The sequence below is a fragment of the Littorina saxatilis genome, linkage group LG1, assembly GCF_037325665.1.
Source record: "Littorina saxatilis isolate snail1 linkage group LG1, US_GU_Lsax_2.0, whole genome shotgun sequence".
NCBI lineage: Eukaryota > Metazoa > Mollusca > Gastropoda > Littorinimorpha > Littorinidae > Littorina > Littorina saxatilis.
In genome coordinates this window covers 59,625,041-59,639,710 of record NC_090245.1, presented here as the reverse complement: position 1 = coordinate 59,639,710, position 14,670 = coordinate 59,625,041, and the positions used below count along the sequence as shown (strand labels likewise).

At 40.9% G+C, this 14,670-nt stretch overlaps 1 protein-coding gene across 1 annotated transcript in view; it reads left to right on the top strand.

The window, feature by feature from the left end:
• The first annotated feature begins 10,587 nt into the window (after window positions 1-10,587).
• LOC138975622 (zinc finger protein 585B-like) overlaps window positions 10,588-14,670 on the top strand; it is a 40,011-nt gene continuing 35,928 nt past the window's right edge. The window contains exons 1-2 of the mRNA XM_070348356.1: window positions 10,588-10,739; window positions 13,026-13,674. Coding sequence (XP_070204457.1) covers window positions 13,057-13,674 — 618 coding nt within the window. The 5' untranslated portion in view covers window positions 10,588-10,739; window positions 13,026-13,056. The remainder of the gene's footprint in view (window positions 10,740-13,025; window positions 13,675-14,670) is intronic.

Below are 14,670 nucleotides of genomic sequence, written 5' to 3'. Positions count from 1 at the left end.
GCCGCGTAGACGTCCGAGTTGGTCAGAGTCAAGACAGCCTCGGACAGACAGACACGCGCGCGCGCGCGCCCCTCACGCCGCACACACACACACACACGGCACACATGCTTGTCATACTGTACTTAAAAGTATTCTTGTGAATATTATAATCCACCTTTTTCTTTACCCTCCAAGGCCGCTTACGAAAGTTACAGTAGTAATTAAGGTTATATGCATGTTAGCCTGACATCAGTAGGCCTACAGTTTACCTCACTGACAGGCTATTTTCTTGAACAAGTTTTTGTCAAGTTGTTGTTAATTTGTCATGATTTGACCGTATGACCGGCACGGTTGGCCTAGTGGTAAGGCGTCCGCCCCGTGATCGGAAGGTCGCCAGTGGGTTCGAACCCTGGCCGGGTCATACCTAAGACTTTAAAATTGGCAATCTATAGTGGCTGCTCCGCCTGGCGTCTGGCATTATGGGGTTAGTGCTAGGACTGGTTGGTCCGGTGTCAGAATAATGTGACTGGGTGAGACATGAAGCCTGTGCTGCGACTTCTGTCTTGTGTGTGGCGCATGTTATATGTCAAAACAGCACCGCCCTGATATGGCCCTTCGTGGTCGGCTGGGCGTTAAGCAAACAAACAAACAAACAAAATTTGACCGTATTGGGGCAATTACAAAAAAAATGCTCACCTAAGACTGAAATTCTAAATGGAATTGACGGTTTTTTTTTACTGTACATATGCCATGAGAGATGACTATAGATACTCATACCATTCATCGTTTGCCTCTTATTCACTCCCCTTGCATGCCGCCATTTTGTTTTTGATGCCATTCAGTTTGGGAACCCGGCGCGCCGTGTGAAGTCATTTTATGACAACCTTTAAGAATGTCATCGCTTGTGCTAGTTTCTATTGTTTGGCCGGTTTCGAAAATTAGTCAAAGTTGCTAGATAAGCCTTAAACTTTCGTTTGATCTGTTTTTCAAATATCTAATGATAATACTTTTTGAGATATATATTCAAAACATGTTCCACCCCAAAATGATGCCACGTCAGTGAAGTTTTGGGTTCACAAACTTTTTGCTGCGATGAACCGATTGGTTGATTTTTTTTTTTTTTGAGTTTTCTTAGCTTTTTAATGGAAGAGTCCAACCATGTGATTTGTGTTTGTTTGTCCCCATTTTCATGTGCACAAAGTGCGTCACTGACGTGGCACTGTTTTGTAACGTCTGTGGCACTTTGGTAGCATGTCATTGTGTACATGTTACTGGTAGATTTTAACCAATTTCGTTGTGAGATTCTTTCATTTCCTAACTCAGGTAAACACAGTTGTTACTGGAGAAAGCTGAGCACAAAAAGGAGATAATTTGGCCTTTATTTTTAATATTTAGTGCAATTAAACCAAATGATTTGTAGGAGATATGATCCCCCAACAATGATCAAAACGCTTTTATAAATGTTTCAGGTAACTGATCATCTTAAGTAATATATCATTGGAAAGGTAAAACATTTAACTGGTTAATCTTTCAGAGATGACGTCATTAGGTTGCTACGTCATAAATGATGAAGAATCAAACTAGGTCACTTTTGAATTATGCTTCAAAACGGGGTCTTTTGTCAAGCACCATGAACAACTCTACTTCTGTGAAAGAGTGTAGCTAGGTAATGATACAAAGGAAATTTCTACAAAGGCGAAGAAAGTTACATGAATCAAAGCTGCTTCATATTCTACAATCTGACAAAATAAAACGGTAATCAAAACTGCGGGAAAAGGGAACAACTCTGAATAGCCCAAATGACTCCCGGAGACTAGTGTAGCTGCTTTATCAAAACTTAAAAAACTAAGATTAAAAGTGTACATACGAGTATAAAGTGCAAGACTTAAACTTTCATCAGTATAGAACAGTCCGCAGAATTCTACACAATGACCTTCAGTTTCAAAAGTTGGCTGCAAAATGGTCCTGTTGCACGCAATCCGCTCAGCCGTTTTAAACCAAGTAGACTCAAGCTTGTGATGAATGTAGGCCTAGTCACTGATAATGAGACTTTGGTTTCCTTCTATATTATTGCCAGAAAACAAACAAGTCGCGTAAGGCGAAAATACAATATTTAGTCAAGTAGCTGTCGAACTCACAGAATGAAACTGAACGCAATGCCATTTTTCAGCAAGACCGTATACTCGTAGCATCGTCAGTCCACCGCTCATGGCAAAGGCAGTGAAATTGACAAGAAGAGCGGGGTAGTAGTTGCGCTAAGAAGGATAGCACGCTTTTCTGTACCTCTCTTTGTTTTAACTTTCTGAGCGTGTTTTTAATCCAAACATATCATATCTATATGTTTTTGGAATCAGGAACCGACAAGGAATAAGATGAAAGTGTTTTTAAATTGATTTCGACAATTTAATTTTGATAACAATTTTTATATATTTAATTTTCAGAGCTTGTTTTTAATCCAAATATAACATATTTATATGTTTTTGGAATCAGAAAATGATGGAGAATAAGATGAACGTAAATTTGGATCGTTTTATAAATTTTTATTTTTTTTTTACAATTTTCAGATTTTTAATGACCAAAGTCATTAATTAATTTTTAAGCCACCAAGCTGAAATGCAATACCGAATCCCGGGCTTCGTCGAAGATTGCTTGACCAATATGTCAATCAATTTGGTTGAAAAATGAGAGCGTGACAGTGCCGCCTCAACTATCACTAAAAGCCGAATATGACGTCATCAGACATTAATCGAAAAAATGAAAAAAACGTTCGGGGATTTCATACCCAGGAACTCTCATGTCAAATTTCATAAAGATCGGTCCAGTAGTTTAGTCTGAATCGCTCTACACACACACACACACACACACACACACACACACACACACACACACACACGCACATACACCACGACCCTCGTTTCGATTCCCCCTCGATGTTAAAATATTTAGTCAAAACTTGACTAAATATAAGAAAAACAAGTCGCGTAAGGCGAAAATACAACATTTAGTCAAGTAGCTGTCGAACTCACAGAATGAAACTGAACGCAATGCCATTTTTCAGCAAGACCGTATACTCGTAGCATCGTCAGTCCACCGCTCATGGCAAAGGCAGTGAAATTGACAAGAAGAGCGGGGTAGTAGTTGCGCTAAGAAGGATAGCACGCTTTTCTGTACCTCTCTTTGTTTTAACTTTCTGAGCGTGTTTTTAATCCAAACATATCATATCTATATGTTTTTGGAATCAGGAACCGACAAGGAATAAGATGAAAGTGTTTTTAAATTGATTTCGACAATTTAATTTTGATAACAATTTTTATATATTTAATTTTCAGAGCTTGTTTTTAATCCAAATATAACATATTTATATGTTTTTGGAATCAGAAAATGATGGAGAATAAGATGAACGTAAATTTGGATCGTTTTATAAATTTTTATTTTTTTTTACAATTTTCAGATTTTTAATGACCAAAGTCATTAATTAATTTTTAAGCCACCAAGCTGAAATGCAATACCGAAGTCCGGGCTTCGTCGAAGATTGCTTGACCAAAATTTCAATCAATTTGGTTGAAAAATGAGAGCGTGACAGTGCCGCCTCAACTTTCACGAAAAGCCGGATATGACGTCATCAAAGACATTTATCAAAAAAAAGAAAAAAACGTTCGGGGATTTCATACCCAGGAACTCTCATGTCAAATTTCATAAAGATCGGTCCAGTAGTTTAGTCTGAATCGCTCTACACACACACACAGACACACACACGCACATACACCACGACCCTCGTCTCGATTCCCCCCTCGATGTTAAAACATTTAGTCATAACTTGACTAAATGTAACAAAGCGCGATTGGACCACAATGACGAGACGCACCAAATTTGTAAGCAAGGTTTTCAAAGCAGAAACGGGGTCGGCCCGCTTCTTCTTCTTCTTCTTGTCGTTCGCTGTTAGATCGTCAGTCCGGAATCTGCAGGGCGAAACGTGCTGTCCTCTCCAAGTCCTCTCTGGGGCCGTATAGCTTCTTTTGTGGCGCTGTCTCCTCTGGCCAGGTGGTGTCCCTCAGGGCACTGCCTGCAGGATGTGCTCTGCTGTCGGCCCGCTATTGCGCGGGTCTGCTATTGCGCGGGTCCGTTATTGCGCGGGTCTGCTATTGCGCGGGTCCGCTATTGCTCGACCTAAGAAGAAGCGGAATAGTTGCCAATGTGACGGGGCCTACCGTGCACTCCCCAGACCCCCCCCCCCCCCCCCCCCCCCTTCCCCAGGAATGTACTACAGCCGGGTCTGCACGCGGCGCGCAGTCAGCAAAAACCCAGACTTCAGATTTGATTTACGAACTGTGTAAAATCTACACAACACTAACCCTTGTAAACTTAATCAGCTATCAGGGATACATAAAATAGCACATTCGAGTACTTAAACAAGCCAGTCTGTTGCCAGTAATGACAAAATTCCGAGTTTAAATGTGGTGACAGTGTTCATTTCATGACACTCAACCATACATTTTGTAATTACTCTATTGATACGCAACTTATTCATGTAACAAGCACATGCACATGTGAATGGAAGTCTCGAAAATGAGAATATTCAATACAAAGTGCGCCAAAAAACCATAAGTTTCAAAGTATAGTCTGGAGAAACCCACCGTTCATGTGCCAACCACTGATACCACGCGCTGGGTGCAGCTGACCACGCCGTTCCGTGGGGGTGTTACTGATTTCTTGGAAAATCCACTTTCTCATTGGAGAGTAAGGTATTGAAGAACAATAACAATTAAGTAGAAGTACAATGCCAAGGCACTGCATACCCCCCGCGAAGGACAAATCCTCTCTCTCTCTCTCTCTCTCTCTCTCTCTCTCTCTCTCTCTCTCTCTCTCTCTCTCTTACAGAAAAAACAAGTCGTGTAAGGCGAAATTACTACATTTAGTCAAGCTGTGGAACTCACAGAATGAAACTGAACGCACTGCATTTTTTCACAATTACCGTAGTCCGCCGCTCGTGCAAAAGGCAGTGAACTTTAACGAGCCTGTTTAGCGCGGTAGTGGTTTACTGCATAGCACGCTTTTCTGTACCTCTCTTCGTTTAAACTTTCTGAGCGTGTTTTTAATCCAAACATATCATTATGGGGGCGAGGACGCCCCCATTCTATACGGATAGTTTCGAGGTTGACCATGGGCAGCGCCATTTTGTTGTGAAATACGTCATCAGTTTGTGTACACAGGAAGTTGTGACATCCGTCACCCTATGGGAGGGGTGACGTCAAAATTGTTCATCTGTAGAAAGTTGTGAAATCCGTCACCCTATGGGAGGGGTGACGTCAAAATTGGTCATCACAGAGTTTGTGTAACACAGGAAGTTGTGAAATACGTCACCCTATGGGAGGGGTGACGTCAAAATTGTTCAACAAAAACATGATATGTCGCATTGTGCAGGGTCAACTGCAACAAACTCAAACCGAGCCATTCATACCTAGCTGTATTTGAGTGACTTATATACCCGACATTTTTATTTCTTATTTTTAGCACAGGTGTAGGAAAAATCATGAACCAAAATGTTATTTATTTTCTAATTTAACATTTTTTTTACAAATATGACCATGGTCTTTTAAACATACAGTGACATTAAACATTGTTATGTTAAAAAAAAGAAAAAAGAAAAAAAGCTTTTGTGCACAAATCAGAAAATACATTGTACATTTTACCTACAGGCCAAACCGTGAGTGTCTGTGGCAAAGCCCGACCCAGGAAATTGCACTGATTTTATATTTAGATCAGAGAGAAATTGTCAAGAACAGGCGCTTGCATTTGGATGTGTCCAATGATAGTAGGTTTGGTTGTGATCAATCAGAATAATGTAGGAATAAAAATGTATGACAGTTTAGTATGATGACATGTAATTCACATATGCTGAAATATGATATTATACATCATGTAATATTATTATGGCTGTTGCCATGACCATGAAACCCAACAAAGGTTTAATGTAATGTAATTCAAAATACCAAAACCGAGCACCTATTAATCTCGTCTTTGCGCGTGAAGATTGAGGCCGTCTGCCAGCAGCGGTTAGGTCATACAGTGGAACCCCTCTCTAGCGACCTTTAAAATGTTGACAAAAATCGGTCCTTGTGGAGGGGGGTCCTTACAGAGGGAGGGGGGCGGAGTCAGGGGGCCACAAAGAAAGTCAGATTTAAAAAAAAAAAGAAAACAGAGAAGTTTGAGTTGCTGACGACCGTTCTCTCTGAAAGCAAACTGCTTCGATTTCATGTTTGTCCTTGGTGTCCACCAGTTCTGGTGCATGTACTACCCTGGCCAAGTTTCCTCTCAAGACATCAAAGAGACCGCCCCAGTATACTCTACAGCCTCTGGGCGAACCACCTCTCATAGCTAAAACTGGGTCAATGACCCCTGGGAAGAAGGTCAGTGTCTATAAAATTTTACTCCTAGGCCTGCGGACAGGGGGGGGGGGGGGGGGGAGTATACCGGTACCATTTGAGAATCAGACCAAATGAGAATTGAACCATTTGAGAACATCCTTTTTTTTCAATCACTACATCGAAGGCCTGCGGCCCGGGGTTCACAAGGGTTGGTTTGTTTGTTTGTTTCAAACCCACACCCATATACACACATTTCCCATTTAAACCATTTGTCGGCCCCCTGTCGATATTTATCGACTAAGTTCCTTGTATCTATATGTTTTTGGAATCAGGAACCGACAAGGAATAAGATGAAATTGTTTTATTAGCAAGCTCTTTGTGTCGGTTGCTTTATTGTCTTTATTCAATATTGTGCTAAATTTAAGGTTTTATTTTTTTTCTTTAAGAATTAAGTGGGTTTTTTTTTTAATGTAATATGGTGGTTTTTTTTTCATGAGTTAGAGAACAGGTGTTCTTGGTTTTCTTTTGTCCAGGTCTTTGGAAAATGCGAAAAGTGACTAGCATTTACTCATGCATTATTTTTGTTATTCCAACTTACTTTAGTTCGGGTTTTTTTCTTTGAGAAGACGAAAGATGATTTCAGGATGTTCTGAATTTATTTTCAAGATTGGAATAAATGCAATGTCAGCATTTTGTTTGTCAGTTTATTTGTTAGTATTATATTATGACCACCTGAGATTTATAAGGTAGTATTTCTGAGCTCGATGCTTTGAATGTTGGGATTGCAAAAGTAATTTTGTGGAATAAGAAACAGGTTCTTTCTCCCTTACTGTGACACCTCTTTATTTTATTTTGTTGTTTAATAATATACATTGTCTTTGCCATGAAACCGACTTGGAACACGTTTGAATGATTGTCAGCACAGTATTCTCTAGGCTGTGTCTCTTGGCTTTGGGTATTTCTGTTACACTGTGAGAGATTGGTTGAATGACAAATAGTCACCGCGCAATAGCGGACCCGCGCAATAGCAGACCCGCGCAATAGCGGACCCACGCAATAGCAGACCCGCGCAATAGCGGCCCAGCCCAGAAACAGTGATATTTGCTGTATTTTGCGATCACCAAGGTCCCGTTGCTGTCGATATTCTGTCTGCTAACAGAACTGTCACTGTCACATACTATGCAGAAACCTTATTACCCAAACGTACTCACGAGTTCAACAGTCGACTAAACTGCGAAACCCAGACCTCCCTTCTTTTCCATGACAATGCCAGTCAGTCCCCAAAATAAGGGCCGTAACGCCATTCCTTAAAGTCTAAATAATCCCATCTTTGCCTTGCATACTCTTCAGACCTGATCATTTACTCCTTGTGATTTCTGGTTATTTCCTCTATGAAAACAAGACTTTGTGTCAAGAAGCCGTTTTACTATTTCCAAGACATAAAAAAGCTGACAAATCAGAGTTTAAACTGCCAACCCCAAATAAGGCCATCTTATGGCGTCTACTTCGCTCAGGCACTTGTGACTTTGCATCGATGTACGAGGAGAGCAGTTCTAATGACTACTGTAATTTGAGCCAGATATATACGCCAAACAGTCTGCGCGAAAATCACATTTGATCATTTTGTTTGGATCATACCTCGTAGCGCTAATTCTCATGCAATCAATGTTGGAGTTTAGTTCTGTACAAATTTACAATTAACGTGGTATTCTCGACTAACTTGACACCAACACAAATAAAGTGGAATAGTGTGTTACACATTTAGGATCTTGTCAAATGTACATACTCAATTGTTTTTACGCGAGTTGGAAACCCCCCCCCCCCCCCCCCCCCCCATACAATGAACTGATCCGCCCCTGGTGTATAATGGTTGCTAAATTGCCGGAAGGGAAGACAGCCAAGAACGTCAAAATAATGACAGCTCAATACAAAACCGTTTGAATGACGTTTTTGAACTAGAATCAGGAGCCATTCAGTATCTTTCTGATGATGTGTCTTGTTCGCCCGCCACGTTTGAATGCAATATTTTTGCAAATCAAGGCGTTGTCTGAAGTTTATAAGAAAAAAAACCGAGTGACCTTGACCGGTGACCTTGAGAAGTGACCTTGACCCGGAATGCTTTAAATATGTTTGCTGGAGGTGTATGTTTCTTTTAAGTGTATCGATTCAAATCATTAGTTCAAAAGTTATTTATATGGACAATCATGGTGTCAGTGGATCAACGGGCGGACCAACGGACAGACGGACAGACGGACGGAGAGACAATCGAGCCGTATAGTGGTTGAACAATGACTGAGAAGATCAATAATCAGTTAAAAATCGTCCGTGTGAAACTACCTATATTTTAACACCAAAAAGTATTACCATTGAACATTGAATTCACACTGACGTGCCACGTCAGTGACGCTACATATTAACCGCTTGTGGGAATGATACATTTGATATTTTCAATTTCTTTCATATTTCAGTAAGTATGATATGTCTTGACTATGATCTAACAAAATCACATGATTTAGTTGGCTAAACCATAGACCTATATACTAAACTAGAAGAAGTAGAGCCGAATACCCGGCTTTGCCGGGTACCCGGCTCCGTACGCGATTGACGCCACACGAAGGAAGGGAGATAAACGCGCAAAACACTGGAGAAGATAAGGAAGAGTTACTGGGAATGGATGTACAGAAAAACCATAAAAACCAAAATCGGTTCAGCGCTGCGCGCTGAGAGCACGTGTTGGAAATTTTCATCGACCAGATTGTGTCCGGCGTCTACCTGAATATGCCCACCAAATTTGAAGCAGATCCATCGAGAACTTTGGACGTGCATCGCGAAGTGACAGACAGACAGACAGACAGACAGAAGCCGTATATCTATAGACTAGATGATTACCCGCTTCGCCGGGTACCGGCTTCGCCGGGAAGAAGTAGAGCCGAATACCAGGCTGCGCCTGGGACCCGGCTTTGCCGGGTGTACGCCGGCTTCGCCGGCGCACGAAGGAAAGGAGATAAACGCGCAAAACACTGGAGACCTTCTAAAAATAGTAACGTGCAGTGACCTTCTAAAAATAGTAACGTAGTAACGGGAATATGGATTGACGCCACACGGAGGAAGGGAGATAATCGCGGCTGAAAACACTGGAGAAGATAAGGAAGAGTTACTGGTAGTGGATCCAGACCAAAAAAAAACAAAATCGGTTCAGCGCGCACAGCGCTGCGCGCTGAGAGCACGTGTTGAAATATCTCATCGACCAGGTTGTGTCCAGGGTGTACCTGAATATGATCACCAAATTTGAAACAGATCCATCGAGAACCTTGGCCGCGCATCGCGCACAGACAGACAGACAGACAGACAGACAGACACTAGTCGTATATATATATAGATATCTATAGATATAGGTCCCTGGCTAAACTCATAGCATTTTTGAATTTCGCTTAGTGAGTGAAATGCAGGTGAGCATTTTTGCCACGTCAGTGACAAGTTTTTTCAAACTCAAGGTTAAGTACCCTTTGCGGCTATTTTTACCTTAACATTTTTCACCCTGGGTAGGAATTTGAGGTTGTCATGTTTGGGGAAATCTCTGCACAAATTTGAGTTAAATAAAAGCATCATGAATATGGCTTTTATGGCAAATAATGTCTGATTTTTTTGTGCGAATGTCACGTCAGTGACGCTGGAAATGCCCATTGACAATTTGTTTTCTTTTTGTTTGTCTTTGTTTATTAAAAAAAAAAAAGTTTGCTACCATCTCAGTGAACCGCCGGACAACTTGTTGAACTGACATCGCAGGTGGTGGTGCCGCGGTGGGAAAGAAAGACTGTAGGGCTACGTGTGTGCCGGTGTTCCCGACAGAGTGTGTGTGTGTGTGTGTCAGAGTGTGTGTCATACAGTGTGACTGTCAGTGTGTGTCTATCAACCACAGACTGTGGATAGACCTCAGAAAGGGGAGACTCATAATTGGACACAAGCCAAAGCACTCTCTTTAGAGCAACAGTAAAAGAATGCGCTGCACACATGCGTTGTGTAGTGTGATCACGAACACAGTTTACGGCTGGCAAGAGATAAAGTTTGCCTGTGTACCCAGCGTAACCAAACCCGTGTTTGAGAGCGTGTCTGTGACTTGTTCGCGTGTACCGGGTCTCTCACACAGATTTCAACAAAGCGAACAGAGCACTGCGTGTGTGTGCGCGCGTGCGTTGCTGGCCCAGGTCACGTGGGTAGCGTGTGTATGCGTTGTGCGGTGCGTTCAGCCAATCGCGCCATCTATACGGGCACTAGCAAACGGAAGTACAAAGTGTAGCTTCTTTGTTTGTCGGTGTGTTCGCTGACGCTGCCCCACTCGTGTGGACACATTTTTGGCTCTAAAACGGTTTCATACATACACAGAAACCGACTTTGGTGAGTAGTTTTCATTTATAACCGTTTTAGTAGCCGATCTACCACCGAGTCCACACGAACGAACGCAAATGCGAGTGGGCTCGCTCGCGAGCTCAAGGGACGTAACTGGGTCGCGGCATCCATTTTTCATTCGCGAGTCTGTCACGTAGTCGAAGGTTTAGCTGTTTTTCACGCGGCTATTCGGCGCACAACTTGAATTTTTGAAGCGTGATCAAATACATTGAAGCATTTACGACGTTCTCTTCTGTCCAGAGTCCAATAAATAAGTATTCTGAACGATGTGATGGTTATCAGTAAACATCACTTCTCTGGCCGAAAGTCGGGCAGGCAGGTCGGTGCTTTGAGCTCGCGCACGCGTGGTCACGCACACTCGGCTTAGGCGGTGGATTTTGCTCGCGGTAGCGGTCGATAGAAAATGCTAGCTCTGACTGGTAGCATTGAACGTGTATAACATGAACAGAGTTCTGCGGGTGCGGTCCGCTGCACAGAGTAAATCAGTAATCTAGTGTATTCTGGGACAATGCAAAAGCGGTAGCCTATATTTTTAGTATACATTGCTCACAGTCACACTCACAGCTCTTTTTGGACAAATCAACCGCTTGCATCAGTGTCATTTATTCATTACTTTGTGGGGTAAGCAGTCTCTTAGTCTTAGTAAAGTTGGTCACAGTGTCACTGTCAGATTAGGGGGTGGAGGTGAGGATGGATTTGAGGCAAAGGGGGTAATATTGAACTGTATAATATAGCATTGTACTTTTCATATTTATATATATCTCTGTCTCACTCTCAGTCACATTCCAGTAGCCTTATTGACTTATTTTTGATTCAAAGAGTATTTCTTCTGAAATTATTTGGCGGATTGATCAAGCTCCAAAATTAATCATAATTAATTAATTTGGTCATTCCAAAATTTTCATTGACACGTCACACAGACGAGAAAATGCATAGCCTCATATATATTATTACTCGTAATTTATAAGTAATATCAACAGAGTTTTCTCCTATCCTTTGAAAAAAAGGCTGTGCAGATGTTTTCTTCTAAAAGCCATGTAAATGAGTTCATTCTGTAACATCAAAGGGATCAAAAATGACTTGTTAATATTATGCTAACATTAACAATAGTAGGTTCTGCAATATTTGAGGCTTAATTTGCACTGGATTCTGATCTGAGCTAAGAATGTACATGAACGCTAAAGTTCAACATTACGGCAAAGGGATATTATATGGGGTGACTGGTAACTGATATTGCTCTGATGAATTAGTTTAAGTTTTATGAACAGATGGGGTGACAGCATGGTAACTTCAGATGTTAATTACTGTAAAAGTTTCAGTTTTATGAGAAAACCCCCCAGATACAATTACAAGTGTCATCTGATCAATTTTGAAATTCATATTCTTTGTGCATGAGATAAATACCCCCTGACCCATTCAGAACAAGGTGATACAAATTAGAATGAAATGTTCATAGACATACAGTACTATTTAATAGTATTAGTATTACAATGAACACAAAAAATATAGGTAGCATTAAATGATTTCTTTTAATTTTCAAGGAACATTAAGTTGATTAACTATCAAGAAAAACTTGCAGGGAATGCTGTTGGGTTTGCAAGAATCTGCTAGTGCTATTGATTTACCTTGAAATTGGAAACGAAAAGTCTGGACAAAAATACATGTGTCATAAAGTTGTCAGTTTTTCTCAGTCAACAAAAGCTATGAATAAGCTATTCACTCACAATGCGAGTATACGAGAACATATTTTGTGTTGACTAGAGGAGTAGAAGAAAATTATATAAAGTTGGTTCACATTCCCAGTGAACACAGAAAAGCCAGCAGGACTGCAACCTGTGCTGCTGCCTTGTTTTCCGGCGTGCTAGCCGTGTACCTCCATGCATGCGAAAACCGCTGAGTGTGTGCTCTAGAAACACACACACAAAATGCATGCACATACACACACACACACACACACACATTCTAGTTTCCCTTAATCGGAAGCTTGGTCGATACAGACATGATGTCATTGTCAACAGAAGGCTTAAACTTAAAGCATTTTCATTTTAGATGGGCTTAGACTGAGCATTTTCAGAGTTTTAGAGTTCTAGAAGCATTAAATTAGAATTAGCATGAAGAAAAAAGATTGTCATTGCCTTTTGAATGATCTGCTGGCAGTCGATCAAATGTTGTGTATTCATCTGATCGTCTGACTATATTAAGTTACTTGCACACGTACCTGACAATCGTTATGAATGCATTTTTAACTCTTGGAAATTTACGTGTTTTCTTTAGCTGTGCTGAAAAGCAAGGAGGAGCATAAAAAATGGAGGGAAAGGAAGTAGCGAACTCGACTGTAGCCAGCCATGAACAGGAGAAGGTGAAGATAATCAAGGATGAAAAAGTGGATAAAGACGTCCCACACCTGACCAAGCCGGCTGACTCGGCTTCAGAAGAAGAAAACTCAGATGACAGCAGTGACGACATCTCTGATGAAAAAGATGGAGGTGGCGCCACTAAGCGCCGTAAGTTGGATGGAGGAGAGGAAGGAGAGGATGAGGACGATGATGATGACAAAGCAAAGACGGATGATGGCGATGAGCAGTCGGATGCAGCAGCGATGCGACAGTCGAAGCGCAAACCGTCCAAGTCACGCATCAAGCGCATCCTTCCTCAGCACAAGCCTCCCCACTCCACCCTCACCCCAGACACCCATATCCCCCTCCCTTCCATGGACAACTTGGCCATGATGGGTGCTCACCCTAGACTTATGGACCAGTCGCTAATGATGACCAGTCCCTCGGATGCCTACCTGCAGATGACCAGCGGTCAACAGCGGCCTGGTGCCTATAGATGTGAAATCTGCGGAAAAGAGTTCAGGGTTCCTTCTCGTTATGAGTCCCACATGCTGAGCCACTCCAAAGGAAAGCCTTTTTGTTGCGATGTAAGTGATTGTGAGTAATGCATAAGTTAGTTGTACTTTTTACCTTGGTTTGTTTTACACTTGAAGATATTTTGTTGTTGTTTTAAAATAGACCAGTACTGAACAGTTTAGAACTGGAAGGGTATTTTGACCCTGATTGAGTAAGATTAAGAATATGTTGATGCCTTTTAAACTGTTAAATGTCATGTGAGTACATACTTGATAGGAAGTCTGTTTCCTTGTGTAAATCAAGATATATTTCTGTTTTTTAAAGAACTTTGCAGAATGAGATGTTTTTAACAACTTTTGTAAGATTATTTAGAAAATAACTTTATTACAATATTGGTGTAATTAAACTTCTCTGATTTTTCTTTAAAAAAAAGTCTGTTAACTCATTCGAGTCATTGTCTCCCAGGTACGGACATATCCGTACCCACTCATATGGTCAAGAGTACAGAATAGTGTCCAGTCTCTGTGACATGAGCATTACAAATATAACTTTGTCATAAAACAATCTTTTTTACTTAAATTGGTGCATTTAGTAATCTTGATACTTCCTACCAAAAGAATTTTTAAATGGACTTTTTACTGAGTAGTATTTGAAGAATATACATGTATTTGGTTTGCATGTAACGGTAACACCGTGACCCTTTCAAACAACATCAACTAAAAACAAATCCAGTAAATTCCAGGTCTTTATTTAACTTAAACAGCCTGCTACAAGTGTACTTTCAATGATTAAAACATAACAACAGTGTTCTAGTCTGATACAGTATTGAAAACAGCATGTAACAGTTGCAAGTACGTAACTTTACACAAAGCAGAACATTTGACAGACAATGTTAAAAAAGTAACATATTTAAATTAAATAAACAAACAAAAAGTCTTCAGATATGTTAAGCCTTATCTGTCTTATTTAATTGTAGGAAGAAAAGTTCATTTTTCCAGTTTCTGAATTATGTTATAATGCACCATGCATTTACAACATCAGGCGTTCCTAATTTCAAGGTAAATTTA